This window comes from Sorex araneus, chromosome 2, assembly GCF_027595985.1.
Source record: "Sorex araneus isolate mSorAra2 chromosome 2, mSorAra2.pri, whole genome shotgun sequence".
Classification (NCBI taxonomy): domain Eukaryota; kingdom Metazoa; phylum Chordata; class Mammalia; order Eulipotyphla; family Soricidae; genus Sorex; species Sorex araneus.
In genome coordinates this window covers 130,637,042-130,660,728 of record NC_073303.1, presented here as the reverse complement: position 1 = coordinate 130,660,728, position 23,687 = coordinate 130,637,042, and the positions used below count along the sequence as shown (strand labels likewise).

The window sequence follows — 23,687 nt, the reverse complement described above, 5'->3', positions numbered from 1 at the left end:
GATTTTTCTTAGCATGGAGCTGCAGTTCTCTATCAGTTTCAGCAGAACAGGAAGCATACTACTTAGAAATACAGGCAATGCACATGCAGCACATACTCCACACCAGCCTTCCTCAAGCTGTTTATACCTGCATCAGGTGCTTGCCTGCATACTGTCTCCAACAGCCATTTGGACCAAAGTGATGGACCAGTGGCCTTCAATATTCCTACACCTGTGTGTGACAAAGGTCCATGGATGTGCTTCAGAAACACTAACTTAGGGGCCAAAGTGATAGTGTTTGCTTTGTATGCAGCTGACCTTGGTTTGATCCCATATAGTCTCCTGAGCACGCCAGCAGTGCCTCCTAAGTGCAGAGCCAGGAATGACCCCTGAGCACTCCTGGGTGTGGCAAAGAAAAGAGAGAAATACTAACTTAAAGCAAAAGGTGTCCTTAAACTCACAGGAAGGGCCCAGCTCTGCGAGAGCAACGTCAAGTGCTGGCAAGGATGGCCCAGGGGAGCACCCACTCTTGTGTCCTGTGCACAATGGTGCCACCTCAAGGGGGAACTCACTGACACTGCCCTGACAGTGGTACAGAGAGACAGGACAGTGAGTGAGGTGCTGGCCTTGGTGTTCTGGCTTTGCCCCTGTAACAAACAAATTGCACTTATCTGGTAATGTAGGATAACATTGGTTTGTCCCTCCTCCCTTGCCACAAGTTTAGGTTAAGTGCTCTGGAGACACTCCCATTCCTTTATCTCTAAACTCTTCTCTGCACCCTCCTTCCCAACCAGTTAACCACCTTTTCTCTAATCAGATTCTTTTATATTGTAAGATCAGATTCTTCTTAAGGACTCTGAATTTGTATTGTGTCTTTTGCAGTTTACCTTAAAGCCTTTCTGTATGGACACAGGAAGACAGTTAATAATATGTTTTGTAACTTGGGAGCTGATTGACTCCAATAATATTTACTCCTGGGCATCTGCTTTCTTGACTCAGTTGTCCTTAATTCCTAGCACCCCAAAAGCAGGGTCCCGACGAGGGATGGAATAGACCCAGAGCAAGCTGTGAGCTACCCTAGCATCGAAATGGGCCAGGCCAAAGAGCCACAATACTCAACTATAAGTTGAGGGCATGATCATGGACAATGCTGTCATGATCCAAAAGTAACCGATGAGATTAGGATCCTGCTGGGGTTAGGAAGACTAACCTGGCCTGAGGACTGTGGTCTGAATTATATAGTGAATGTCCTCAGGAAGAACCAAACTTTAAGGTTATATCTCTTACTGTGCTCATACAGAATGACATTGCTAGAAATATTAAAAGTAGATTTACTATAACTATTTAAGTAGATTATTAACTCACACCCTGACACACCCTTGTTTGGACCCCCACCCTTGAGTGGATCTTCTTAGATGAGATTTCCTTAGATGAGATTTTGTTAATCTCCTCGAGAAATGGTTCTACCCTTCTTCTTTACCCTTCTTCGTTGATTTGTTAATGTTCAAACCACCTTTGTGTCACCACCCTATATAATTTGCTATATAAACTAAGACTGTGGGGCACTGAGGGGAGACAGACAGAAGGGGCAGAAGAAGAAGACAGAGAGACAGACACAGAGAGACAAACACAGAGAGACAGACAGAAGAGAGCACAGTGGCACACACATAAGCAGAGCACAAGGTGAAAGAAGTGAGAGTGAGCCAGGAAGAAAGGGGGATAGAGGAAGATCCAGAGAGAGATCGAGAACAGGGAGAGAAGCAGAGAGAGAGAACGAAATAAACTGATCGAGCAACCAGTTTGGCCTTCTTCCTTCCTTTGCCTGCCTCATCATCGCCATCAACCTCCCCCGGGGTGGGGAAGCGGCGTGAGACTACTGAACTCGGGCAGCGGGAGAGATAGAGCCTCATTGGCCCTTTTCTCTTTTGTGTTTTTACACATGGTAACCCAGCAACTCAATTCCTAGGGTTCACCCAAGAGAAATAAAAGAGGCACCTTCAAACAAACGCCTTTACATAAATGCTCAGAATCATTTTATTACTAAGAGTCAAAGCTGGGAGCCATATTTCCATCAGCAGACAAGGGACAGGTTTCACACTTACACGCCACAGTAGTCGGCAGAAGAGGAGCTCCCGGGGTACACAGCAGACAGCCTGGCCACGGCGGGGAGGGGGCCGGAGCGTGCACTGTACCAGCCCCCTTCTGAACAGGGAGCGCTGGATGTGTGTGTTCTCCAGTGACAGAAAGTGGTCACCTGGGTGTAGGAGGTGTTAACGGGAAAGAACAAATATCTGGGACTGCAAGTGGCCTTTTCCCCATGAGGTGAATTCTTGGGGGCACGGATCTGTCAAACCTCTGTGCACTGTGGAGAGTCACTGTGTGGAAACCAGATATCCATGTGATGGTAGAACGAACCTGTCTACCCTGCCTGCAGCCAGGCCAGGCTCTTTGAGACACAGGCTGTAGTCACCAGCAGAGTGAAGCTCTCACTCCCTTGGAAGTATCTGACCTCTGGAGGCTCGAGTTTCCAGAAGAATTGAAACAAAAGAGCCAAACAAAAAGTCTTCACAGGTAAACACAATTGAGTGTGGTGTGCTGGGTGCTGTTTGGGTGAGCAGATTCAGAGGCCGCACTAACAGTGCTGCGCTGGGCCACAGTGACCTACACTGTCGGCTGCCTGGATGTGCAGATGAGACCATCCAGCACGGGCGCATCTGAAACAAAGCAGCAGCTCAGGAAGGAGTAAGCAGAAGCAGCAGCTCAGGAAGGAGAAAGTCCAGATCCCTGTCTCTTTACTGTCTAAAGTGACAGATGAAACACACCCCTCCCCCAGAAAGTCACTGTCCTCAGGAAAGAACAGTGTCACAAGGGAGCGGGGGCAGCTGAGACAGGCGCTGAGGATTCCCACAGGGGAGAGGAGGGATCCCTCACATCAGGATGAGGAAGGACAGGAAGCAGCAGAGACATGTGAGGGGACACTTGGCACCAAGCAGCTGTAACAGGGAACTGAGTGCAGGGAGGCAGCACTGGAAGCAGAAGGTCTTCAGCTGCAGGAAGGGGGCGCTTCTCCCTTAGGACAGCAGGAAACCCACTGGTGGTTTGAACCAAGCAAGGATCTTTCTCCAACTTGCCTTTCTGTAGAATAGTTGTTATCATGGACTCTTTTAGGTCAACCAGGATTAGAAAGAGTGCTCTAGCTTTAAAGAGGTGAGACTCATAACTGTGCAATCTAGAACCTTTTCTCCAGGCCAGGTTCCTGCCCAGTTCCTTCACTGTGGTCCCCAGAGTGGCTGGAGGGCTCACGGCCTGCAGGGGAAGGAGGCCCTGGCACATAGCCTGAAGCCAGTGGTTTTCAAAGGGTTCTCAGAGCTGGGGACTGTTCCCAGGCAAGTCGGGGTCGCCCTGGCCTCCAGACTTCTCGCCCAAGTGCGCAAAGGACTTGTTCAGGGCAAGCCCCTCTTCCTGAACACCTTCGGTGCTTTTCAAGTGTGGAATAGGGTTGAAATTATTCCCGCACTGGCCGCGCTCATAGAGCTGCTCCTCGGCGTGGACTTTCTGGTGCTGCAGGAAGTTGGACCGCTGGATGAAGCCCTTGCTGCAGTGGCTGCACACATAGGGCTTCTCCCCAGTGTGGACCACCTGGTGCAGCAGCAGCTTGGAGCTCTGGATGAAGCCCTTCCCGCAGTCCTTGCACTCGAAGGGCCTGTCCCCGGAGTGGATCTTCTGGTGCTCAGTGAGATGGGCCTTCTGGAGGAAGGCCTTCCCGCACTCCTTACACTCATACACCCGCTCCCCGGTGTGGATCTTCTGGTGGCGGATCAGGTAGGAGCTCAGGAAGAAGGCTTTCCCGCACTCGCTGCAGGTGTACAGCTTCTCGCCGGTGTGGATTCTCTGGTGCTGGGTGAAGTTGGACGTCTGGCTGAAGCACTTCCCACACTCACCACACACATAGGGTCTCTCCCCGGTGTGCACCCGCTGGTGCTGGATCAGCTTGGAGCTCCGGATGAAGGCCTTGCCGCACTCGCTGCACTCAAAGGGCCGCTCACCCGTGTGGATGCGCTGGTGCTCCGTAAGGTCGGAGCGGTGGCGGAAGCCCTTGCCGCACTCTTGGCACTCGTACTGCTTCACCTGCGTGTGTACCTGGTAGTGGCGGATGAGGCTGGAACTCCGGATGAAGGCCTTGCCGCACTCGCTGCACTCATAGGGCCGCTCCCCTGTGTGGATGCGCTGGTGGCGGATGAGCAGGGAGCTTTGGCTGAAGCCCTTCCCGCACTCCCGGCACTCAAAGGGCCGCTCCCGCATGTGGCGGAGTAGGTCGGAGCTGTGGCTGAAGGCCTTCTCTCCGGCGTGCACCCTCTGCTGCTCCGCCAGCTCCGCGTAGTGCAGGAAATCTCTCATATTCGCATTGCACACGTACAGCCTCTCTCTGCGATGGGTCCTCGGGGACTCAGCAAGGGGGGGGATGTGATTGAAGCCATCCTCGGGATCAGGATCAGGATTGGCTGGGCCAGCCTTCTCCCCCGGGGGAGAGCCTGGCGCATCCACAAGGTCAGGATCCCACGGGAGGTCCACGTGGGCCTCTTGCGGCTGCACTTCCCCCATCAGGACCTGCCTCTGTAGGTGCAGCAGGCTGCCGGCCTCGCCACCTGACTCGGCTATCCCTTCTGTGTGGATCTCCTGGTGGGCAATGGGCAGGCTCTGCCCCCCTGATCCTGGTTCAGAGGACCCCCCAGACCTGGGGGCAGGGGGCTCCATCACTGCCAGAATTTCCGACATGATCTTGCGTTTTACATCCTCAGAAATTCAAGTTCCACGGCTCCTTCCTGAGGCCAGGTCCCACACCAGACCTGAAACGGACAGAAGGTGTCAGCTGTCCCCATAGTCAGATGGGTCGGAGCGTGACACGGTCCGGCACACACCGACCTGCATATGGCCCCACACCAAGAAAGCAGGGACAGACCAACGGGTGCAGGGCAGCAGTGATGAGGACTGGATCCTGCCTAGAATTCGTAATGTCTCCAGGGGTCTGGGTGAAAGCACAGAGGGGAGGGCACTGGCCTTGCACAGGGCAGGCCCGGGTTTGATCTCTGGCATCCCAGAGAGTCCTCCAAGCCCACTAGGAGTGCTCCCTGAGCACAGAGTCAGTAGTGAGTCATGAGCACTGTCTATGTGCCTCCAAACAACAGCAAAGGAATTCATGATGTTTCCTCACTGCCCTCTTCTCCCCAGCCTGAAGCTGGGGCCCCCCAGCACTGACCGAGTCTATCCTGCTGACTGGGTTCCTTCCTCCCTCCACACACCTGCCTGGAGAAGGTGACACTCCCACACAGTCTCGCGGAGTCTCCACACAGGCTCGGGGAATACCAGCACTTTCTACAGTCTTCCTTTCCAACCCTGGCCGCCCCACCCCCACACAGCAGAGGTGAAGGCATCTGCCAGCAGTTGTGCCCACTCTGCACCCCTGCATTAACAGATGCAGACATCTTTGATCCCATGTGAGAAGGCAGCAGCCCCCTCCCTACTGTTCCCTTCCCACCATCTTGAACCTCATTTCCAGAGCACAAACCTGGCCTACCACCCATCTCCTGCACACCACTTCCACCCCAGAGGATAGTGCCAGCACGAGCACAGTGCCCAGGGGAGTGACCATGGCTGCATTCCTTGGGACTGCTAAGAGGTGGCTTTCTCCACCCGCGGAGCCCATGTGCTCCCTGGCGCCTTTCGTTCCTGACCCCCAACCAGCCCATGCATAGGCGGATCCTGTGAGGTGCTCCCACGGCTCCCAGCCATCTCCCAACCTCCAGCTGCCACTTCAGGTCCCCTGCCAACATGGCAAGGAACTGTCACTGTCCCCTTCCATGTATCAGCCTCCCTGAGAGCCACAGGTCACGGGTGTAGTGGCAGGATGTGCCCGTCTGTGTGGCGTGTCACTTCCAGCCCAGACTGAAATGTAGAGTAGGACACACATCAGATGCCAACCTCCTCTGGTGACCTGGCTCTCTCGCAGAATTGCTGCCTCCCAGCACTCACCACATTATGAGTCCCTGTCTGCCCCATCACAGCCCATCTTCTGGGGGAGGGGAGGACACCAATTGGTGTCAGGGCTCATCCCCAGCAGGATTTAGGACAGCATATAGGGTGACGGGAAATTGAATTCAGGTCAGTCACATGCAAGGCAAGCACCCTCGCTCTGTACTATTATTCCAGCCCTGCAGTTCGGCTTCTTGTGGAACATGCCAAAATCTCAGGAAGTGAGATTATGACGCAGGACACAACCTTGGAGTTCTTGGGGCCCCACAGCACTGCACACACTGCCCACGTAACACAGCCCAGGAATGTTTGCTGCGGTCCCTCCCTGCATGGCTCTGACATAGTATGGGTACCACTTGCCTGAGTGATGAAAGCCAGACCCAGTGCCCCACAGCATGGCACAAGCTGGACCTCTGGCCACACATACTAGCACATTCATGCAGTTGGGTGGCAGGTAAAGGGCAAACCCTGTGTGCCCAGGTGCTCAAGGCTCAAACCTGCATGCGGAGGCTGCCATGCAGGAGGCAACCAAGCTCTCCAGTGAGTGTGACCTGGACCCGCAAGGGGCAGGAAGAAAGCTCTGAGGAACCAGGGCACCCTCCACAGGAGGCTCTAGGAGGCCAGGCCAGTGTCCTCTGGAGGAAGCAGGCATGTCCCTCAGCACAAGGCAGGTGCCCAATCCTGAAGCCCAGACCAGTGATGTGTGACACAGGCAGAACCCGGTAGAGCAAGAGGCTATGGTGGCAGCACTGGGACTGGGTCCCCCAGGCTCACAGGCCATGCTGGGGGCTCTGCAGCCAGTTCTGTCCATGTCTGCCTTTGAAGCCTGCCCCTCTGTGCCATCTCCGTCTCCACCCTGCCCCCTCTCCAGTCCTTCCCCCCAGGTAGCATCCCAGGCTAGCCCCAGAGGCCAGGCCGCTGCTTGTGGTCATTGTGTCCAAGTCGGGCTGTGGGCAGAAGTCTGCTCCGTGGCCTCAGGAGCGAGCCCCACACCCTCCAAGCAGACGAACACGCCCTCTGTCCTGAGCTGTGGGCATGTGCTTGGTCTTGGCTTGATCATGGATGGATGTCTCTCGGCAGCTACGTGAGCCAGGTGGGATGTGCTGGGAGTGAGGCCAGCTTGGAACTACTGGCAGAAAGAGGGGCCATGAGCACCTCCATTGTCACGGCCTCCACCCACCCCACCTTTCATGTGGAGTCCATTTCCAAGGGCCACATGAATAGCCAGCCAGTTGCTCTTGACTCATTCTGCACCAGGGAGGCACTGGCTGCCTTCGAGTGAGGAAAAGGTGCCCCCCCCCCCCCAGCTGAGCAGGTCTCAGTGCTCCACAGCTGCATTAAGCACACTGTACCTCCCCCTGCAGACGTGTCATGGAAGCCACCGGGTGCGTGCTGGGCTGTGAAGTTACCTGCCTCTGACATGACGCCTTCTCTTCTGGAATGTGTGCCACACACTGTGACTCCTCCACTGCATGCTCTTCAGCGTGGGGCTCCCCCCACCCCCAAACCCTGCTGCTTCGGTCAATCCTCTGCTTTTCCCTCCAGAGACAGGGTCCTTGGTTTATCTGCATGGATGCCTAGAACACCCCCCGGACACCCCATTGCTCCTGGGGGCTGCATGGAGAGCCACTTGCCACCCAGGGCCTAGACCTGGCTGGGGGGTGGCCCAGATGGGAGACAAGTGACCAGTGTGAAGACCACCAGTGTCCCCACTTCCTCTAGCGACAGAAACCTGTGGATGACCCACACAACCATCCACAAATGACACTGCAGGTGCCCAGAGCCAGGTTCAGCTGACGAGATTGGGAGAGGGAAACACACACACTGATCCGGGCACAAGGGACCCAACAGGTGCCTGCGCACGTGACGAGCAGAGTTCCAGGCCTGAAACTGGTCACAGAGGTGTCAAACACTGAACCATACCAGGTCCCAAGCGACAGCGTGCAAGTCTGAGGTGCCTGCCACACACCAGCCAACATGGGGTCACAGGCGGCCCGCTTGGCTTGGGGTGGGCGGGTTGTAGGGTCTGGGCCAGTGCGTCCTACAGTCCTCTCCTGTCAGTGCCACTTCCGGTCCATGTGAAAGCGCATGCAGATCCTACAAGGCTTCTCTGAGACCACCTGCTGCCCTTGGAATAATTCTCGAATTTGTTTGGGCTTTTGGTGTTTGGGGCCCGCCCGAGGGCTCGTCAGGGATGCCTACTCCGGGCTCTGCACTCAGGAGTCACTCACGACAGGACTCGGGTTAGCCTATGCTGTGCCTGGGATTGACAGTGCCAGCTCAAGCCAAGCAAGCAGCTTTCCTGCCGCACTGCCTCCCTGGCCACATACTTCTTTAACTCCAGAGTAAGTGTGTTCTTGGTTGGGGCACGTCCATCAGTGCGGAGGGCTGCCTTTGGAGCTGCTGGGATCAAACCTGAGACAACAGCTCCTACCTCCTTTTTTGGTGCTGCTGTCACTGTTGTTCTGAAAAGGTGGTCACTCCAGCCAGTCAGAGGGGGTGCCTCCAGCAGCAGTGGTTGGGGGCTATGCGGTGCTCAGACCTGGACTCAAGGTCTCACACTAGGCATATACTCAGCCTTTTTTTTTTCTCTTCTTTTTGGGCCACCACACCCAGCGATGCTCAGGGGCTACTCCTGGTTCTGCACTCAGGAGTTACTCCTGGCGGTGCTTGGGGGACCCTATGGGATGCCAGGGATCAAACCCGGGTCGGCGTGTGCAAGGCAAACGCCCTATCCGCTGTACTATCTCTCCAGTCCCATGTGCTTGGCTACTTGACTAATCTTCTGAGCCCCAAGGCTATGTTTGGCCGATCAGGCCTGCGATGCCCCAGGGTCCAAGAATACAGCATTGCTGGACCCGTGAGGCCTGAGACCACCAGGACTACCCCAGTGGTGCTCAGGTCTCCTGGGAACATACCCAGTGATGCCTGGAAGTCATGTGGTACCCAGGTCCAAACCCGGTCAGGCACAACTAACCATGTAAAACTATCACTTTATCTCCCAAGTCTCTTAGAGAAAGTTTTAAAAATTCAAATCTGGGGGCCAGATAGTACAGTGGGCAGGGCTTTGCAGAGAGCTGACCTGGGTTCAACTCCCAGTACCATAGTTCTGCCAGAACACTGCCAGGAGCGACCCCTGAGAGTAGTGGTAGAAGAAAGCCCCGAGTATTGTAGCTTGTGACTCCTCAAAACGTTTAAAAAAAAAATCAATCAAAAAATCAAATCTGCTAGGATCACAGAAATAGTACAAAGGTCAAGGTGCCTGCTTGGCAAACCCTAGGTTGATCCCAGCACACGTGGTCCCTCAAGCATCGCCAGGGTGAGCCAGACACTCCCAGGGCAGGAGCATTGCTGCATCCTCAGGTCTCACACTGAACTACTAGCTCCACTGGCCAATAATCAGATGAAGGGGCCCCAGGCTCTCCTTTGCACTGTGTAGGAGAGCTCTCCACACCAAATGCCATGAGCTGGGGAGAGAGCTCAAAGGGCTACCTGGGGTCAATCCTTGGCACCACGTGGTCCCCTAAGCACCCATCCAGGAGCAGCTTCCTAGCACTGCCATGGCAGCCCCTGAAACAAATGCACTTTGCATTGAATATACATGTGGGGGGAAAAATCAATATTTCTGGTTCCGCGTCACTTATTTTTGTGCATTCAAGAAAAAATTAGGTACTTTTTCACTTAGAGAAAATATGGAGGGAAAGAACAAAAGGAAATAATCCACCAACATACTACTAATCAGTAGACCCTCCCTTCTGCTAGAACAGAAAACACGCTGGATCAGGCGGCCCATGGATTGACACAGGGTGGAGGGAGAGCGGGTAGTTCTTGGAGATAGGAATGAAGTGGGTGCTGGGCTGGGCAGGGAGCTGGGAGTGGTCCTGAGCAGCTGGGTGGCAGGAGTTGAAGGGGTGTCGGAGCCTCAGGCTGGCAGGATGGCCAGTCACTGCACATGGAAGGGAAGAAGGGAGGGCAGGAAAGAGGGAGGGAGGAAGGGAGGGAGGGGGAGGGAGGAAATTAGTCTCAGGAGCTGCACCTTCGGGAACAACCTGACAAGAGCAAAAAGACACACCTGAGCAAGAAGTGACGCTGCCCCGTGACAGCCTCCTGCGACGCCCGACCTCCCCACATTCCCCGGATGCAGTAATGAGGGGCTCCATCTTCCTCTGCATCTCCCTCAGCCGCCCATCACGTGCCGCGAGGTGACGTCTGCCGTGTCCTCTGCCGGGGATGCCAGCGGCCTGCCCTCCTTCGCCATCAGCCAGCGCCTCCCCCCGCGCCTCGCCCATGTCAACGCTAGTATCGGGGCCGGCTACAAGGTCCTATTCTCAATAGGGACAAACATTCCGTGTCCGTGGAGAGCAAGGCGGGGCCGACGCTTCCATTAGTCGCGCATCCCGGCTCCTGCGTGGGAAGAGGCTGCGCGACGTCGCCGGCGAGGGCGCGGGGGCCGCGGCTGCGGCGCGAGGCCTGCGGGGCGCCCCTGGACGTGCCCCCGGCCCGGCCCCTCGCAGCCCCTCGCCCCTCGCCCCCGCGCGGGCCCCGGGAGAGACGCCGCCCCCGCCCCGCGCCCCGCCCCCGCCGTCCAGCTACGCCCGGGCCGCGGGCACCGCCGGGCCGCCAGCGCCCGGCCCCCACACTCACCCGACGCCGGCGGCCCGGGCACGGCGCGCACCTGCGCGGGCGCCCGCCGGCAGCCCAGCACGACGCGACAAAGCCACTCGGCCGCCCGCGCACGGCCGCCGGAAGTCTCCGGAGCCCCGCCCGGGAGACTTCCGGGGCCGCTCTAGCCGCGCCGCACTCGCAGCCTCTCGGCGGGCCGCAAAGTCGGGGGCGGGGCGGAGGCGCGGTCGGGCGTCTGGAGAGGCGGGTCGTGAGGGGGGACCGCTGGGTCTCAGTCCTGGGACGGGGGCCGCCGGGCGCTCTCCCTTGGGAGCTCGAGGCCGGTGTGTGAGGCCGGTGGAAGACTCCATACAGAAACCCACCATAAGCCCTACAGAATAACCGTACACACCACACATCCGCCATAGCCACCTCTCACCACACAGACACCACACGCACCACAAGAACTCATACAGACTTCACAGAAACCCACACGGACACCAGCCCGACACCGCAAATGCCCACATATTCACCACAGATACCACAGACACTCACACATACAACCACACAGATGCCCACACAGATCCTGCAGAGACACCACAAACATCACACATTCACTACACAGACACTACATACACATATACACCACCAAGACACCCACAAAACACAAGGCACCAAACAGACATCACATACACCCACACAGACACCACAGAGACACAGACATGCACACAGACACCCACACAGACATTTCATAGACACCACAGACACCAACAAAGACACCAGACACCACACAAACTCCCACACAGACACCACACAAAGCACATAGACACACACAAAGACACCACACAGATGCCCACACAGACACATACTTAGGCCACACAGACACATACAAACACAACAGACACCACAGACACCAGACACAACAGAGATTTCAACATAGATATCACACAGACACCACAGACATTGTACACATATCTCACAGACTTCCACATAGACACAACAGACACCCAAAAAGACACCCACAAGACACCGCAGATATAACAGCACCCACAAAGTCACCACACACGCCCACACAGATACCTTCAGCTGGCCCCATCTGCATAATCATCAGAATTTCTCCACCCTGAAGACCCAGGCCCAGAGCCGGCTAATCCTCCTTCTCTCCAGTACCGTTTACCCACCCACAGCCTCTGTGAGCCCAGCTGCCATCTGCGGGGCAGGTGGGTGACATGGCAACTGGAGGCCGCGGTACCATTCTGCAGCATCTGAGGCACAGAGATGTACTTAAGCGGGTTCTTGGAGCAAGCTGGGTGAGGGGCAGCGGCAAGTTCGGTGGCAGGACTGCCTTAGGGAGCCTTGCGGACATCAGCCTCATCGAGGCTCAGCACAGCTAGAGCAGTAGGGAAGGGGCCCCCCTACACTACAGCTCTATCCGCCGGAGCCGAAGGAGCCCCTCAAGTCCCCTGGCAAAGCCCTCTGCTGATTCAGACACTCCCCAGCTGCCCTTGCAGCTCCTTTTGTCTGTCCAGCTCCCTCAAGTTCAGCCAGGGCTGCCTCGGCCAGCGGAAGGGGAACGTGCCTACATGCCCCCTGTTTCTGCCTCTGGGAACCTGCAGCCCACCGTGCGCTCCACCTCCCTGAGGTTTTGGCCTTTGCTCCACGCCCTGTGCTCTCCCAGTGCCAAGTAGGGTGAAGGTGGTGATGACCATCGGGAAGGCGGGGCAGGCGATAAGAGGGGCAATCCCTCCCGCCCCCCCAAAAAGAAGAGCATTCCGCAGGCTGCCGCAGCTCCTCGCCCCCTTGCCCAGAGTGCTGCGGGGCGCCTGCCCCGGACTCCGTTTCCCAGAATGCCGCGGGGCTCCGGCCCGGGACTCCATTTCCCAGAGTGCCGTGGGGAAGCTTGCCCGGCCCCACCCCTTCTATCTGCCCAGGGAACGTGGCTGGAGACTGGGTGAGGACGTGGATGCCGCTTCCGGGGAGTCAGGCAGGTACGTCCAGGTGCTGGAGAGATGTGCCGGCCTTCGTGGGGATGCCTGGGTAGCTGCGTGAGAGCCTATTCGGGTGCTTCCGGAGGCCCAGAGCCCTGAGGGGTGCCAGGAGCCGGGCGCGGGAGAGTTCCGGGAGTCGGGCAGTAGCGGGGCAGCAGGCGTGGGGGGCGGCAGGCGCGGGGGCGTCCGCGGGCACCCGGGGGCGGGAGAGGCCTGCCTGGCCGTTGGGATGCGTTTCATTCTTGCTGGGATGGCGTCTTCGCATGGCCCCGCTGTGCTCGCAGCTTCCGATTCTTTCAGTATAGCTTCCAGCATATGCTGACCAAGGCAGTGGCGCCCCAAGGCCCGCCCAGTTCTGAACCGGATGGGCCACGCCACCTGCCCAGGAGGAAGCGAGGTCGCCCAAGCCCAGGACTGACCTGCGGGGTGGGCCGTGGGCTGCAGACAGGCATGTCTCCCAGCCCCCAGTGTGTGGTGCACTGGCCGGGACCAGCCCCAACTTCATCTCCTCCCCACTTGTCAGCCAGAAGGGAACTGGAGCTACCCTTTGTCAGGCTTTAGAGGGGTTTAGAGGGGGCTGTGTGGGATGCGTGGCAGATACGGGGGCAGGCTCTCTTGGCTGATGACTCCAGAGATCTTTGGAGCACCGAGCAGAGTCCATTGTTGCCTGCACCCTCCCGAACAGGGCCGGGTTTCAGGGATAATTGGAGGCAGCTTCGTGGGCTCTGTCCCTCTCTGGGCTCCTCACACCTACCTGGGAACCTTGGAACAACCCTTGGACATTTGTGGGGCTGTGCTGATGGTAGCCGGTAGGGAGCACATAGGTCTCGGCCCCATACCATCTGGCCCTACAGGTACAGCCAACATGGGGGAGCCCCAAGAGGGGACACGGATCCTGGTGACTGGGGGCTCAGGGCTGGTGGGCAGAGCCATCCAGAAGGTGGTGGCAGATGGGGCCCGGCTGCCCGGAGAGGACTGGGTGTTCGTCTCCTCCAAGGATGCCGATCTCACGTGAGTGCACCCCTGCGCACACACCCAGCCCTCTGCAGAGCCCTAGGCTGGCCTGAGGTACAGCCACCTGCTCATCTGGGCCCCACCAGGTTCTGGCCTGGCCTGGGGGTGCCTAGTTCTACTCCTGGGCAAACACCCTTACGCCACTTCCTGGAAGTTGGCCTCCTCCTCCCAACCAGTCCCTGGTCTGTGGGTGCCTTTCCCCCTTGGTCCTGGGGAGTCCCTGCCCCAATGCCTCCCACCCTTGGGCGCTGATTCCTTCAGGATCCAAGGGGTCCCTGATGTCTGATTCCCCTCAGGGATGCAGCCCAGACCAGAGCCCTGTTTGAGAAGGTCCAGCCTACACATGTCATCCATCTTGCTGCAATGGTGGGGGGCCTCTTCCGAAACATCAAGTACAATCTCGACTTCTTGGTAAGAACTGAGTGCTGGGAGGCAGGATCCTGCTCTCTGGCTGGGTTCCACCCAGAAAAGTCCCTGAGGGTCTGAGGTATGGTGCTTTTTTTCCTGGTTTTGGTTTTGGGACTACACACAGAAATGCTCAGGGGATCACTCCTAGTGGTGCTTGAAGGACCACATGGGATGCTGGGGATAAAGCTAGTTCATGCATGCAAGGAAAGTGCCTCACTCCCTGTCCTTTGCTCCGGCCTCCTGAGGGTCAGCGTCTGGAGCACCTGCAAGACCTGGACATCCCTGATGTATCTGTAGGGAGCAGGGGATTTGGTCAATTGGAAAAGCCCCAGAATGATGGGGAGCTGAGAAAAGCAGTTTCTACTGTGGATGCTGCTTCCTGAGCCCTCTGGGCCTCCAGACCTGCCTTCTCACCTGCCTGCAATGGTCCAGCTGTACTGAGCCAGGCCCATGGGTGCTCCAGGGATGAGGTGAAGGGCACCTGGAGGAGAAGGGGTGCCTTGTGCCTGTGAGCATTGACTTTCTGGCCTGGTGCAGGTGCTGTTGTCGGGCTTAGTTGATATCGACCTGCAGAGGATGAGTAATGGCGCCATTGCTGGCTTGCAGGAGTGGAGGGACTCTTCTCCACAGCTCCCCAGCAGTGGGAGCCCTGCCCTGCCCTAATGGGAGGGAGATGGGTCCGCTCTCAGATCCTCTCAGCCGGGGATGAGCGCAGAGCTGCCTGTTGGCAGGGAGGGAACAGTGATTTCTGAAAGGTCTGCCCAGGAGCTTCGCCTGGGCCAGGGCAGCAGGCAGGTGGTGTTTTCACTTCCGTGCCTGGAGGCTCCTGACTCTCCCTACCCCTTGCAGAGGATGAACATGCACATCAATGACAATGTCCTACATGCAGCCTTTGAGGTGGGTGTGCGCAAGGTGGTGTCATGCCTGTCCACCTGCATCTTCCCAGACAAGACCACCTATCCTATCGATGAGACTATGGTGAGAGGTCAGGGCCTGACTGGGCGGGGCTGGGGCGGGGCCTGGCGGAGCTGGGGCTGCTGGGGTGGGGACTGGGGTGGGGACTGGTAGGGCTGGGGCGGGGCCTGGTGGAGTTGTGGGGTGTGTGACCTGACTGGGGCAGGGCATGGCAGGGCTTGGGGCCGGGTCTGAGACGACTACCCTCTTTTGGCGTAGATCCACAATGGTCCTCCGCACAGCAGCAATTTCGGCTACTCCTATGCCAAGAGGATGATTGATGTGCAGAACAGGTCCTCAACTGCAGCCCGAGCTCAGGGGGAATAATGGAGAGGGTGGAGTTCTGCTGCCGTCGGGGTCTGTGCTCCTTTTCCTAGCCTTCCTCCGGCCTGGGTGAGGCAGGCTTGGGCTGTAGGACTCTGCTGTCCTCTACAGGGCCTACTCCCTACAGCATGGCTGCACCTTTACGGCTGTCATCCCCACCAACGTCTTCGGGCCCCACGACAACTTCAACATTGAGGATGGCCACGTATTGCCAGGCCTCATCCACAAGGTGCACTTGGCCAAGAGTGAGTGCCTGCCCCCACACTGCCCCACCCCGTGAAGCCCCTGGCCTGGCGCGTGCCCACATGGCCCTCCCACCTCTGCAGGCAGCGGCTCGGCCCTGACGGTGTGGGGCTCGGGGAAGCCCCGGAGGCAGTTCATCTACTCACTGGTGGGTGCCCCAGGCCCTCCATGTCACCTGTGGCAGGCTGGGAGGGGGCAATGCTGGGACAGAGACCAAGGAACACTAAAATTGTTGATGCAATTCGGAGCTCAGCCTGAGATAGACCCAGGACAGTCAGATCTGGGCTGACCAAGGGTGGCCCAGGAAAGCTGGACAGCAGTGCGGGTAGACCCCAGGCAAGGGCATTTAGGGGAGGTGCCCTTTGATCTTACTCATTTGACCTCTAGGACCTGGCCCGGCTCTTTATTTGGGTCCTGCGGGAATACAATGAGGTGGAGCCCATCATCCTGTCAGGTATGTGCCCTTCGGACCCCCGGTCCCCACAGGGCAAGACCCCATCTATCTCCAGAGTGGTTGGGGGTGTGAGTGGGGATGCCTGGTAGTCTGAGTGCAGAAGAGGAGGTTTCACCTGGCCTTTTCCTCCACACAGTGGGTGAGGAAGATGAGGTTTCCATCCAGGAAGCAGCTGAGGCTGTGGTGGAGGCCATGGACTTCAGTGGGGAGGTCACTGTATCCTTCGTTCTGCTCAGGCACCATGGGCCTTTGTACAGACTGGAGCTGACCACTCGGTGCCCCCTGTGGGAGGCAGGGGTGAGGGGTGGTCAGTTGCTGCTTCTGTGAGACCTTAACTTGGCTCCCAGTTCGATGCCACCAAGTCTGATGGACAGTTTAAGAAGACAGCCAGTAACAGCAAGCTTCGGTCCTACCTGCCCGACTTCCGATTCACTCCCTTCAAGCAGGGTGAGCCCCTGGCCCACCCTATCCACTGGGACCTGGACTTGGGTCCCAAGTCCCATCCCCACCTCTCCCTAAGCCTCAGCTTCCCCTGTGTGAGGCACAGCGGGACACCTGCAGGCTTGGTGATGGATGACATCCCCGTGTGTCCAGCAGCCGTGCGAGAGACCTGTGCCTGGTTCACTGACAACTACGAGCTGGCCCGGAAGTGAGGGCGAGTGGCATTTCCTCCCAGACCGACTCTGCTGGGACACTGGATCTACCCGGGACTCCAGGCCAAGGCCCACCGCCTCTTCCAGGGCAACTGACCAGAGGCATCCTGTCTACATCCCTATCTGTCCTCAGGGTAACGAAGGCCAGACCTGGCTACCGAGGCCAGCATCTTCAACCCTGCCGTCCCTGCCCCAGGACTCAATAAAGTGCATTTCATAACCCTGGCCCAGCAGGTCTTGTCAGCTGTCCCCTGTGTGCCCACACCTTCCCCCACAACTTGGTGTCCTGAACTGCCAGTGCCCAGAGGGCGGCCTTGGAAGATCACTGTCTGCTCATGGGGTACGGCGCTGGGCAGAATGGGTTCTCTGCTCGGGAACCCAGGCCCTCCACACCTGATAGCCTGGGTCTCCCCAAGAGGGAGCCGGGGCTTCCCACCATTGTGATTTCAGCAACAGCTGGCACGCGGGGCAGGCTGCTGGCACCAGCCGCAGGGACTGGCAGGCGGGTCCTTTCCATGGGAATTGAGCAAGGCACACGGCTCTTCGGAAAGCCGGGATCCCCTGTGCGCGCCGTGCCCGTGCCAGCAGCGCAGTATCCCAGGGTTTGAGTGCCAAGCCCCTACCCCCGGCTCCGCGGGGGCGCGTTGGCCCCGCCCACCACCGGTTTAGCCAATGGACGGCGGGGACGGGGCGCTGCGCGGCAGCCAATGGGCGCCGCGGCGGCGGCGGCGGCGGCGGCGGCGGCGGCGGCGGCGGCGCGATGGCGGCGGCGGCGGCGGCTGCTCCTGGGCCCAGTCCGCAGCGCGTGGGCTTCGTGGGCGCGGGCCGCATGGCCGAGGCCATCGCGCACGGCCTCATCCGAGCAGGTGGGCGCGGGCGGGGCCGTGTCCGGGGATTGGGACCGCCGTGGGCCGCCCCGACTTTTCCTGCAACGGAGTGGCTGGGCAGCCCGGAGGTGTCCGTTCTCCGGGCAGCGTCGGGCCAAGGCATCGGCCTGCTTCGTCGCCACGGTCCCCTTGGTTGGCCTGAACTCCCCAGGGTTGCAGCGGCTGCGCTCCAGGAGGTGAAGGAGTGTGGGCACTGCGGCCAAAGCCTGGCGTTCTCCCTCCACCTGCGGGGGGGGGCCTCTCCACGGGGGTGGGGGGTGGAGGTGGTGTCACTGAATGCCTCCAGCTTCCCGTTACAGAAGGGCTGACAATGCCATGCTTTTGAAGCCTTTTAGGTAGGTTTTGGGTTGCTTCCTGCCCTCAGCTGCCCCCACCCCCGCACCCACCCCCCCAGGCCTTGAAATCAGCCTAAAAAGAGTTTACTGCAAACCTCAGGTGTTAGATTGGCAGAATAGGCCGTGTGACTTTGGGCTGTGGAGTTCCTGCCAAGTGCTGTGCTGACCCTGAGTGGCACCAGGGCCACTGTCACTGCTCACAGTCGCTGCCCCTCCTGAGGAAACTCAACCCCCCTCCCCTTGGACCTTTCTTGCCCACGTGTCCCTCCCTGTGCAGGAGGCATGGGCCACTCGGATTTGGGTGTACCCCATTGCCGGCAGGCCACCAGCTCCAGAAACAAATGGGTCTGATGCCAGGTCCCAGGTCCCATCTGCACAGTGCCATGCTGAGCATGGGATTCCTGCAGTGTCTGGCAGCAGGGACCAGGGTGCCAAGGCAGGGCTGCACCCAACACCTTCTGGCACAGCCAGGCAAGCTGCTCCCTTGTCCCAGCTCTGTGTCTTTCCCTCCAGGAAAAGTGGAAGCACAGCTCGTGATGGCCAGCGCACCATCGGACAGGAACCTCTGTCGCTTCCAGGTGAGCGGGCCAGCTCCTCACCAAGTTGAGGCTTCCTTGTGGTCAGGGGGTCCTTTTGGTGGGTGCCTTTTGGCTCCTACCCTCTGACACAAGGACTTACTGGGTCAAAAACTGAGCTAGTTTTGAGACTGGCCGGGCTGGGGAAGAGGAGAGCAAAGTCCGGACAGGAAGTAAGGGTTGTGGAGCGCCAGGGGAAGGGTTCATGTCCACATGCCTGCGTGTGCATGATGTGGCTGCATGCAAGTGCATTGCAGTCAGGGATGGTCATGGGTACGCTGCATCAGGGGCACACTGGAAGGTGCAGATACTGGGGTCTGTGAAGTGCTAGTGTATGTGATTGGAGGAGGCGGGGTGCCCTGCTGCAATGGTGAGACCCACAGGATACCCTTTTATACCGGGGCTGGTGTCGCACAGGCCCTGGGCTGCCAGACCACCCATTCTAACCACGAGGTGCTGCAGACCTGCCAGCTGGTCTTCTTTGCCACCAAGCCCCATATCCTGCCCTCCGTCCTGACAGAGGTGGCCTACTTGGTCACCTCTGAGCACATCTTGGTGTCCGTGGCTGCAGGGATCTCGTTGAGTACCTTGGAGGAGGTGAGTGGCTGTGCGGGGTCAGCTTCTCATTCCTGGCACCCCAGACTACTTTCAGTCTGGCTTGGGTTTTTCCTGAGGCAGCACCCCCTGATGTCAGCCTCTGTCCACAGCTGCTGCCCCCCAGGGCACGGATCCTGCGGGTGTCACCCAATCTGCCCTGTGTGGTCCAGGAGGGAACCATGGTTATGGCACGGGGCCGCTACGCCAAGAACAGTGATGTCCAGCTCCTGCAGACCTTGCTGGAGGCCTGTGGGCAGTGTGAGGAGGTGCCTGAGGCCCACGTGGATATCCACACTGGCCTCAGTGGCAGTGGTGTGGCCTTTGTGAGTGACACCTCAGGACTCAAGGGGTGGAGCCCTGGGCCAGGCTCAGAGCCCAGGAGTCTGGAGCTGTGTGCCAGTTAAGTCTGGGCTAACGCCTGCTCCCCCCACCTCCGCTGCCATAGGTGTGCGCCTTTTCTGAAGCCCTGGCTGAAGGTGCCGTCAAAATGGGTATGCCCAGTGGTCTGGCACATCGCATCGCTGCCCAGACTCTGCTGGTGAGTGGGGCAGGGACAGGCCCAGCAGCCTGCTACCTGGGTGTAGAGCTGGATACTGGCCTGTGAGCTTCCCTGGCACTGGCCCATACCCTTCTTCCCAGGGGACAGCCAGGATGCTGCTGCAGAGTGGTCAGCACCCAGCCCAGTTACGGACAGACGTGTGCACGCCTGGTGGCACCACCATCTATGGCCTGCATGCCCTAGAGCGGGGAGGCCTGCGGGCAGCCACCATGGACGCAGTGGAGGCTGCCACTTGCCGGGCCAAGGAGCTTAGCAGGAAGTAGGCATGAGGCAAGGCCTAGCCCCATGTACACACCCACTTCTCACCCTCGCCAGCTTCCCGAGTGGGATGGGTGGGGATGAGTTAAAGATCCTTCTCTGGGTCCAGGAGAGGCCCTGGCTAGCAGGATGTAGCCTGCAGAGCCCGGAAGGCGCTATAGGCAGTACCGCTGGATCTCGCCTCAGTGTACCTGCCCCAGGGGTAGCCCTTCTGACCTCCTGGTTTCAGTCCTCCTGAGATCTAGCCTGTCCTGGTAAGGGTAATAAAGACACTGTCTAGGCATGGGTGACCGTGGCTCTTGTGCTGCTTGTCTCAGCCGTGTGTGTGTGTGTTTGTGTGTGTGTGTGTGTGTGTGTGTGTGTGTGTGTGTGTGTGTGTCCTGAGTAGGCCAAAGAACCTGGGATGCCCATGCAGGTCACCCCACAGCAACAGAAGACAAGGTGTTCCAGGCCTGAGCCCACTACAAAGGTGCCAAGAGGGGACAGTGTGACCATGTCTGACCTTTATTACAGAGCACTGGGGTCCCATGGCCCCCCAGGACTCATACTCCAGCCTTGCCCAAGGGTGCCCCTACCTGAGCCAGGGCTGGAGCTGCCTTAGGGTCACAGGTTCTGACAGATCTGGAGGTGAGCAGTGCCCTGAGCCACACCACCTCTCCAGGTGAGCACCTCTTGGAGTGACTTTCCGCATCCTGTAGTGCCAGAAGGCCCTGACCAGGGTACCCAACCCTGGTATGAGCATGTGGTCAGGACAAGCCCCCATGTGCAGCAGAGCCCCACCCTCATGCAAACTCCCAGACTGGCCAGGCAGGTGACACAGGGAAGGTACCTAGCTGGGGTCACTAAGCCAATCTGTGGCAACTCCAGGGTTCCTTGAGGAAGCCCCTGGCCTGACTTCCCCGTGACTTCATATGAAACAGGGCCCGGGTGGTGGGTCTACATGCTAGTGCCCCAGGGGACCACATGGCACAAGGGGACCACAACCCTGCTATCCTGAGGAGACTGCAGTGGCTGTCCCCAAAGGGCCTAGCCAGTGCCAGGGGGAAACCCTGGCAGAGGCTTCTAGGCGGCCAGCACAGGCCCCTTTCCACACGGAAGGCCATCAGCTGGACAGCTGGGGGAGGGGACAAGCGTCCCCAAGCAGCCTTGCCTGTCCTGGCTCCTCCAGGTTCAGGGCCAGTGTGGCTCTCGCAGCCCCACCCAGGGATCCAGAGCCTTTCCTCTCACACCATCACGTGGCAGCCCCGTTCCACAGGGCAAGGAGCAACTTCCTGGCATCCCACAGCACTGCCCAGAAGGGCCGTGGGGCAAGAAGGCACTGAGGGTCACCCTGGCATGGCTGTCAGTGCTGGGCCCACATCTGGACAGGCAGCTGCTCAGGGCTGTGGCCAAGGGAGACCGAGCAAGCTGACACTGGGGGAAGCACCAGGGCCCAGCCTGAGGCGTGGAGCAGCTCCAATGGGATCCTGCACCCAGGAAACTCCCACTGCCACCTTCAGCCCAGCTGCACTGAGTGGCTCAGGAGCCCCAAGGCCGGCCGGCCCTCGAAAGTCTGAGATGGACTCAACACAACAAAGGCCAAAATAGGCCAGGCCTCCCCCATGGGATGGCCATGCAGCGCCAGGGCTCTGGCCAAAGCCACATCCAGGTCACGTCACTGGGGTGGCCACAGTGGAGGCACTGCAAGGGCTGGGGAGGAGCCCTGGAGAGCTGCCCCTCAAGGGTGGGATGACCCTTCACAGAATCCTGCAGGTCAGGTGGCCACAGATCCCAGAGGCAGGAGGATGGGAAGACCTCGGGTCCAAGTGCAGTGGCGGGCTCACTCACCCTGGGCAGGGCCTGCTGGGGAGGGCGTGACGCCCCCCAGCCTGCGGGCCATGCTGACCAGCGAGCGCAGCTGCACCAGCTTGAGGGGCCCCACTTCCAGTGGGTCCCGGCTCTCCAGCCACCGCAGGGCCGTCTCCAGACCCCGCACAGCCTCCCCGGCTGTAGGCACTGGGGCCACTCCTCGGTCAGGAGCGTTCTCCTCCCCCAGATCAGGTAGGCAGGGACCGTGGGCGGGGCCCGCGTCGCCCCTGCTGCCATCTGACAAACCCCCTTCGTCGTCCAGATGCAGCCACTCGGCCACCTCCTCAGGAGCCAGGCGCTGGTAGGCCAGGGCGGTCAGGTGCGTGAGGTCGCTGAACACAGTGCTGTGCTCGGCTGCTGACTCCACCTGGCTGGCCAGCTGCCTCCCGTGCTCCTCCGCAGGCCGAGGCTCAAACGCCGCGCGCAGGCCCAGGAGCCAGCAGCGCTCGATGCTGCCCGCCTGCACTAGGTCCCAGGAGAGGCCGGCCAGGTAGAGCATGTCCTTGAGCATGAAGCTGCGCATGAAGTCCAGCGGCGAGCCCGCGGCACACGACACCGCCAGGCGCAGCAGCTCCCGCTTGTACAGTTGCTTGAAGGCGGCCACCACGCCCTGCTCCAGCGGGGCGGGGATGTGCGCACCATCGCTGCCTGCGCTCAGGAACAGCATGCGCACGGCCCCGTCGGGCGTCTGTAGCTCCTCCGGGGAGCCGGCGGTGTGGGGGAAGCGCAGCCTGCGGGGCTCCTCGCCCTCCTCCGGGGCAGCAGCCCGCGCGGCAGCGCCAGAGCATGGCGGGTGGGCCACGAGCAGCACAGCCTTCTGCTGCAGGCAGCTGCGGCGCAGGTAGCGCCGAACGCCTGGCACGAACTCCTCGAAGAACCAGCCGCGCAGCAGCGGGCGGCTGAGCCAGGCGTAGGGGCTGTAGCGGTAGGAGGCGGGGAACTTGTCCTGGTTGTGGTGGCGGAGGCTCGGGGGATCCGGCAGCTGCCCGATCACCAGCGGCTTCAGCTTGTGGCTGCCGGTCAGGTTCGCGGCCAGCAGCACGGTGACCCGGTCCCCACGTCCGTGGTGGCCGCGGCCCCCGGGGCTCCGGGGTGCCGCCCGCTCGGGCAGTAGCTTCCAGTAGAGGCCGGTGACGTTGGCGTTGTAGATCTGCTCGTCCCCATAGCCGCCGTCGGCGGGGCCCGGCGTCGCGGACGCGCGGGCGGGCGCGGGGCCGGCGCCGGGCGCGGGCTCGGGCTCCTGCTTGACCGGTGGCCCGGGCGCGGGCGCAGCAGCAGCAGCCTCGGCCTCACCGTAGATGCGCTGGCTGGAAATGCCGTGGCGCTTCTGCCAGCGCCAGAACCAGCCGTGGCTGGCCTTGAAGGTGCACTCGGGCCCGTGGATCTGGCGCGCGAAGGCCTCGGCCTGCGCCTGGATGAGCGGCCCCGACAGCGGCACGCCGTGCCGGCGCAGCGTCAGGAACCACGCATACACGGCGCGGTCAATCTCCTCCTCGTTGGCCAGTCGCATCTTCTTGCGCTGCGTGCCCACCTCGCCGCCCAGCTGCTCCAGGAACCAGCGCAGCTTGGGCTCGTCCTTGAGCCAGCCGCGCAGCGTGCCCCCGGGCACGCCGAAGTCGCGGCACACGCTGGCCTGCCGCTCGCCGCCCTTGACGCGCTCGATGGCCCGCAGCTTGTCCTTGATGGAGTAGGCCTTGCGGAAGGCCACGCTCGGGCGCGGCGCGGGCGCGGGCGGCGGCGCCGGGAGCCGCGGCGAATCGGCCGGGCGTGGGGCCGGCCCAGCAGGGTGTCCCGCAGGGTACATAGCGGCGGCAACGGTGACGGTGGCCGCGGGAACGCGGGAGCCATAAGCCCCGCGGAGCGACCGCGCGGGGCGGGGCACTCAGGGGCGGGGCCGGCCGCGACCCTCCCCTTTGTCTAGCCGGCGCAGGCGCGCTGGCCCCGCCCCGCCGCCTGGCCCGCCCCGCGCCCGCAAGCCC

The 23,687-nt window shown here is 60.0% G+C and overlaps 4 protein-coding genes across 8 annotated transcripts; 2 read left to right on the top strand and 2 right to left on the bottom strand.

Annotated features, from left to right (window-relative positions):
* Positions 1 to 1,989: 1,989 nt before the first annotated feature.
* Positions 1,990 to 10,808, bottom strand: ZNF623 (zinc finger protein 623). 4 transcript variants are annotated; one of them, XM_055125586.1, is made up of 3 exons: positions 10,654 to 10,792; positions 10,082 to 10,413; positions 1,990 to 4,826 (listed from the first exon to the last, which is right to left on the bottom strand). In XM_055125586.1, the coding sequence occupies exon 3, from the start codon at positions 4,753 to 4,755 to the stop codon at positions 3,343 to 3,345; it is 1,413 nt and encodes a 470-aa protein (XP_054981561.1). In that variant the 5' UTR covers positions 4,756 to 4,826; positions 10,082 to 10,413; positions 10,654 to 10,792; the 3' UTR covers positions 1,990 to 3,342. The 4 variants fall into 4 exon arrangements, 3 of the variants coding, with proteins under 3 accessions (XP_054981561.1, XP_054981562.1, XP_054981560.1); XM_055125587.1 differs by having other exon boundaries at positions 10,082 to 10,331; positions 10,654 to 10,791; XM_055125585.1 differs by lacking the exon at positions 10,082 to 10,413 and having other exon boundaries at positions 10,654 to 10,808.
* Positions 10,809 to 12,484: 1,676 nt separating this feature from the next.
* On the top strand, positions 12,485 to 16,874 carry GFUS (GDP-L-fucose synthase). Of its 2 annotated transcripts, none has more exons than XM_004618632.2 (11): positions 12,485 to 12,599; positions 13,454 to 13,610; positions 13,910 to 14,024; positions 14,871 to 14,999; positions 15,195 to 15,268; positions 15,411 to 15,544; positions 15,626 to 15,690; positions 15,930 to 15,996; positions 16,133 to 16,212; positions 16,344 to 16,443; positions 16,594 to 16,874. In XM_004618632.2, the coding sequence occupies exons 1-11, from the start codon at positions 12,575 to 12,577 to the stop codon at positions 16,647 to 16,649; spliced, it is 1,002 nt and encodes a 333-aa protein (XP_004618689.2). In that variant the 5' UTR covers positions 12,485 to 12,574; the 3' UTR covers positions 16,650 to 16,874. The 2 variants fall into 2 exon arrangements, with proteins under 2 accessions (XP_004618689.2, XP_054981563.1); XM_055125588.1 differs by having other exon boundaries at positions 16,591 to 16,874.
* A 500-nt stretch (positions 16,875 to 17,374) lies between these two features.
* PYCR3 (pyrroline-5-carboxylate reductase 3) lies at positions 17,375 to 20,150 on the top strand. The gene is made up of 6 exons (XM_055125974.1): positions 17,375 to 17,515; positions 18,385 to 18,449; positions 18,864 to 19,043; positions 19,154 to 19,366; positions 19,489 to 19,581; positions 19,683 to 20,150. The coding sequence occupies exons 1-6, from the start codon at positions 17,410 to 17,412 to the stop codon at positions 19,863 to 19,865; spliced, it is 840 nt and encodes a 279-aa protein (XP_054981949.1). The 5' UTR covers positions 17,375 to 17,409; the 3' UTR covers positions 19,866 to 20,150.
* Positions 20,151 to 20,348: 198 nt separating this feature from the next.
* Positions 20,349 to 23,665, bottom strand: TIGD5 (tigger transposable element derived 5). The gene has a single exon (XM_004618697.2). It carries the CDS (start codon positions 23,510 to 23,512, stop codon positions 21,680 to 21,682), a length of 1,833 nt encoding a protein of 610 aa, XP_004618754.2. The 5' UTR covers positions 23,513 to 23,665; the 3' UTR covers positions 20,349 to 21,679.
* Between the last annotated feature and the right edge of the window lie 22 nt (positions 23,666 to 23,687).